Consider the following 4,893-nt stretch of genomic DNA (forward strand, 5'->3'; position numbering starts at 1 on the left):
CGACGGCTCAGCACCAGCACTATGAGGTTTTCATGTTTGTTGCCTTCGCAGCTTAGCAGCCAGCACTGCAAGAGATTCTTCAGTAAGAAGAGAGTCCACGACCTGTTTTGCCCTGAAGTACAGCTCCTGTGCATGATGTGGTGTCATTGTAACACCTCCATGCGCAGACAAGGAACTCTTATTTTTCTAGTGGAATTTTGTAATACAACCAGGTTAATGGTGCACCCTTTGAACAATGTTCTTGAGGAGTTACTCAGCATGGTGCTGCTTTTAAGTCTTGTTATGTGAGCAAATGCACCGTTGCCGCTAAATCAATGCCATCCACTTTGATGGTAATCTCAAACACGGCCAGAGTCATAAACAACGTAATATGTTCTCAGATTGAGGAGCCTTCCTCTCCTCTGGAATTTCCATCACACCGGGAAGACTTAATAAAAGCTTAATAAAGCACAAAGTGTCAGAGTAACTTTAGGTTCTCAGCCCTGAAGTATCATTCCTTGTTCCTGATGCCAGGATTGGAGATTTTATTTCCTGACTTCAAAACAAACAAAAGCAGCAGAATTGCTGCTCTGCAATGTTGGGAAACTCTTCTAAGTTGGCTGTTGCAAGTCAAGGTTATTGGAGGTTTACAGCATTTCACCTGAAAGTAACAATCATGTTACTTCACGTTCATAACTATGTAACTACGCTCAGTTGCTAAAGAGAGAATCAAGCTCCTGCCATTGCCTAATGCTACCAAAACTGCATGCAAAAGCAGTAGTAAAACTGGGTCATTTATACCACGCTAGAATTTCCAGGCTAATACAAGCAAGGCTGTTAAGCGATGAGTCCTGCTCTGAGAGGTACCTGTGTGAAAACAGCAACAGAAAACTTCTTTGCCATTGCAATCCTGCCCTAGAAGTTTACATCTTCCAGGACACAAACAACAGTTCCACTCCATGGTCCTTCAACTCCCAAGACAAGATTTCTATGTAAATTTTTATTCAAATTCCTAGCAGATCTCTCACCTCCGTGTGTCAAGAAACTCTTGAGTAATTCAGTTTGATCTGAAACTCTGAAGCAAGCCTATCAAGCAAAATGCTGAGGAACTCACAAACGAAGCACACGGTACCCCATCATCAGCTTTTGGAAGGACTTTCCCACACTATAATCAGGTCAAAAGATTCTGCTTTTATTAGTCATTGCACAAATGTTTGGAAGAGGCATAAAGTGGCTGGTGCAAAATAGCTTTATCTTCACAAGGCCAAATTCCTCCCAAGGGTGGAAAAACAAGGACAGCAGCTGGAGTTCCCTCCACGAGGACACAACTGGCGAATGGAATCCCTGGGCTATCCAGTCCAGACGAAGGTTGCTCAGTGTAAAACACATTGCTCCGGGCTTATCAGAGCACGCTAGCGACACAGGTAACACGAAGCTCACGGATGCTCCCATTGACTTCGACAGACAACCCCTCACCCAGAAACTTGACTGGTCCCTTTAAGACTCCTTCACCTGACTTCCTTCAAGACTTCCATCACCCTGCCTTTTGCAGGATCAAAACCACTATGTGGTAACCCCATGATTTCTTTCCCTCGGCTCCTTTCCTCTCCCTTTTCAGTAGTTCAGAGAGTCATAGCACGAATACCTGGTGACAGAGAAGCAGCACATACCTGATCCTTTGATGGTACCAGCAGTTCTTCAATCATCATGCTGTCTCGGGCATAAGAGCTTCTGTTCAGCGTGTAGGACCTATCCGAACTGAAGGAGCGGAGGCTGTTGTATTTACCATTTATCATAGAAAGTGCAGATGACAATGAGATGAACAAAAAATAAAAATAAAAAAATTAATACATGCAACTTCCAGGGATAGAATAAGATGGCAAAATATACATAATCTGTGAAATAAATACATGGGAAAAAATGGAATAATAAGTATTTGAGTATAGTTAAGTATCCCCTTCCCTACAGTACACATAAGGAAAATCACAACAGATTTTTACGGCTTCGGCAGCAATGCCGTGGCTTTAGAATAAATGCAGAAAAGTGTATTCAAGTGTTTAGATGAACTTTGATAAACATCTTCACGCCCTAATCCCGAGAGGAGACCCACGAGGGCAGGTCCTGGGGGAGCTGTGGGTCAGTTACAGCGCCTGCCTGTATGGCTCAGAGTGCTGAAGCAGGTTTAACAAAGAGCGAGGTTTATGTGCTGCTGTTCTCTTTGTGGCTGAACCACTTTTGATGTTGTTATAAACCCTAGTTATTCATTGAGTTAGGAAAAAAAAAAAGATAATAACTTTGAAATGGAAGAAGAGAGCCAAGAAATTTGCTTATTGATGATTAAATAGAGTCCAAAGCTTTGGGGATTATTTTGTGCATGTTAAGACTATTTAGAAATAACTATAATCTCTCTGAACGTTGTGGAATTAAACCAACGTGAGAGCGTGTAACACTTAACCCTGGAAGATACATTATGGTATGTGCTAAAAACATGCTGCAGGCCTAGACATGCTTGCTACGTGACGAAAAACAAAGTGGTAAAAAACGTGAATTAATAAAAAGCGACATCCGACAACATAGTACACTTCTGAACTAGCAACACTTTTCAAACTCGGAACTCTACAACTTGTTTCATGCATTTTGTAGTTGCTAATCAAACTTTTCTAGCCCCTTAGCACACGTTCCTCCTTGTGCTGGAAGCAGATCTTAGTGACACACCATAGGCATGTGTTAAGCAGACTTTTACTTGCTAAAGGGCAGAGAGGAATCACGTCATATTCGTCATAACAGAGGGATATCTCTAAGGCTGAGCCCACCCCTCTGCCCAAAAATGAACACATGTCACTCTCCAATGCAGAATAAAATGAAGATGAGCAATGGCAACAGCAGAAAGATGTAACACGATGCCATGCCTTCTTACCTGACTTTTGGACTAAAGCAATTTACAGTGGAAAAGAAACGGGAGAAATAGAAAGCAAAGAATCAGACAGGAAAAGCAAGATGTTATGACTGGATGGCTTATATATTTAATGTGTTTATTTCTTAATGTTACACTCAGAATCAGCAGTAAGCTACATCCACAGAATACTTGTCACTAAATAAAATACTTTGCAGGAAAAACACTCTCTTTGTCTCCTCTGAGCATAACATGTGCAATGTAAAAAATGAGCCACACAGCAACAGATAGGAATGGCACTGCTAAAACCAGAAGCAGGGTTTCTCTCAAGAGAGGATAACGTGAGGTTGGACCTTCAAGCTCTACCTCGCAAATCTCCACTGCAAACCTCTGCCTGGTGAGAGTTCAGATGTGTGTGGGGAGAGTATTGTAATGAGTAAAAGGTGGCCTATAAATCAGTGCCCGGCTCTGTACACAAAGCGCTTTCCATCATCGGGGCTGACCCCACATCTGATAGTGCCATATGATGACCTTGCTCATGCCAACTTCTGTTTAAAAGCACCATGTCGGCTTCTTAATTAAGTTCACAAAGTCAGGAGGTTCTCCCTTCAGCTCTGTGCTGCTGGTTTCCTAGCTAATGGACAATTTAAACACGTTTTGGCATTCTTCATGAATGCATTATCGCATAAATACTTACTATCTGACCTGAAAATTGTAAGGGAAGCAAAATGTGGCTGGGCACTACTAAAGAGCAAATTTTCACTGCATGCTTGTGTTCCTGACGCGACCGTAACAAACGAGACTGAAGGGTAGACGCCTAAGCATTAGCTTATGGGAGTTGCCATTTGCTGTTAGACAATGAACTCACTTTTTAAAACAGATCTTTAAATTACGGCATAGGAAAAAGTCCTCAGGGCTCCAGCTTACGAGGTTTAATTATTAGCTTCAGTACGATTCAACTATCAGTAAATACATTGCAAATCCAGAGCTAGGGAAGTAATCGCTGCTCATACAGCTTTAATTGTTTTGAGCAACATTGCAGGCTTCAGCAAGATTCCAAAGTGAAATCTAAAACGTTGATCTAGAAACATCAGCGTTGAAATCAGCGTTAGTCAGATATTATATTAAGTAAGTTTGAAATATTTTATCAGGTTCACCGAAACTTTGGCCTGTTTTCTGCAACACGCAATCCGTTCCCTGTCAAATGAAACCCTTCATGAATTTAGGGTCCACCTGCTTTTTTATTTTCGGGAGCATTTTTCTTCAGTATTAGCTTTTATTGGATTACTCACTAGCACCTTTAAGGAAATAAAAGCACCAAAATAGCAAAATGATGGTCATTCAGTTTTTCTGGCATTTACGTTCTTTAGCTAAATTAGTCCATTAAGGAACACTAATGTGAGTACCAATCTGTTTTTGCTGGCTGTTCTAGATCAGTTTCTAGACAGGTTGTGAACAGCAAGCAAAGAGCTGTCTTGGAGATGTTCAGAGCACGAGCAGCTACCAGAAAAAGCGAATATTTTAGTGTATCGTTGCCATAAGAAGCCAACATGAATAAAGAATAGGAAATAAAACTGCAATGAACATATGCTTTAACGGCGTGGTATTACCGTAACGCGGAAGTACACCCTCTCTACTTCACTTCAAAACTGACTCCAGCTTTGTGAGGAAGACCGCGCTCTGTTTGTAAAACCATTTCACTGTGGTGACATGCGGGGACGAGCAGCAGCAAATACGATACCTGGCGGAGCGGGCTCCCAGGCTAAAGCCCATGTATCCTTCAGCAGGCAAAGAATCATCTCCCAGCTCCTTCAGATCCTGGGGTCCAAGGTATTTGTCCGTGTCTCCTGTCATGGCATCCTCACCTGCCAGCACAAAAGCCAGGCTGAAATCAGCAGCTGCACGTACTGTAAACGTTGGTGTGTTAGTAAGTCATAACACCCTTCTCCACTCGCCAACAAGGAATCAATCCCGTCACCCCCACTTTACCTACAGCTCTTTCCATCAAGTACGTAAGTCAT

General features: G+C 42.2%; 1 protein-coding gene across 1 annotated transcript in view; it reads right to left on the reverse strand.

Annotated features, from left to right (window-relative positions):
• The window catches only part of ANK3 (ankyrin 3, node of Ranvier (ankyrin G)), a 70,429-nt gene extending 65,686 nt beyond the window's left edge, over positions 1 to 4,743 (reverse strand). The window contains exons 1-2 of the mRNA XM_010141412.1: positions 4,614 to 4,743; positions 1,650 to 1,752 (exon numbers count right to left, since the gene is read on the reverse strand). Of these exons, the coding sequence (XP_010139714.1) occupies positions 1,650 to 1,752; positions 4,614 to 4,726 (216 nt within the window). The 5' untranslated portion in view covers positions 4,727 to 4,743. The remainder of the gene's footprint in view (positions 1 to 1,649; positions 1,753 to 4,613) is intronic.
• Between the last annotated feature and the right edge of the window lie 150 nt (positions 4,744 to 4,893).

This window comes from Buceros rhinoceros, unplaced genomic scaffold (assembly GCF_000710305.1).
Source record: "Buceros rhinoceros silvestris isolate BGI_N320 unplaced genomic scaffold, ASM71030v1 scaffold5038, whole genome shotgun sequence".
Taxonomy (NCBI): Eukaryota; Metazoa; Chordata; class Aves; order Bucerotiformes; family Bucerotidae; genus Buceros; species Buceros rhinoceros.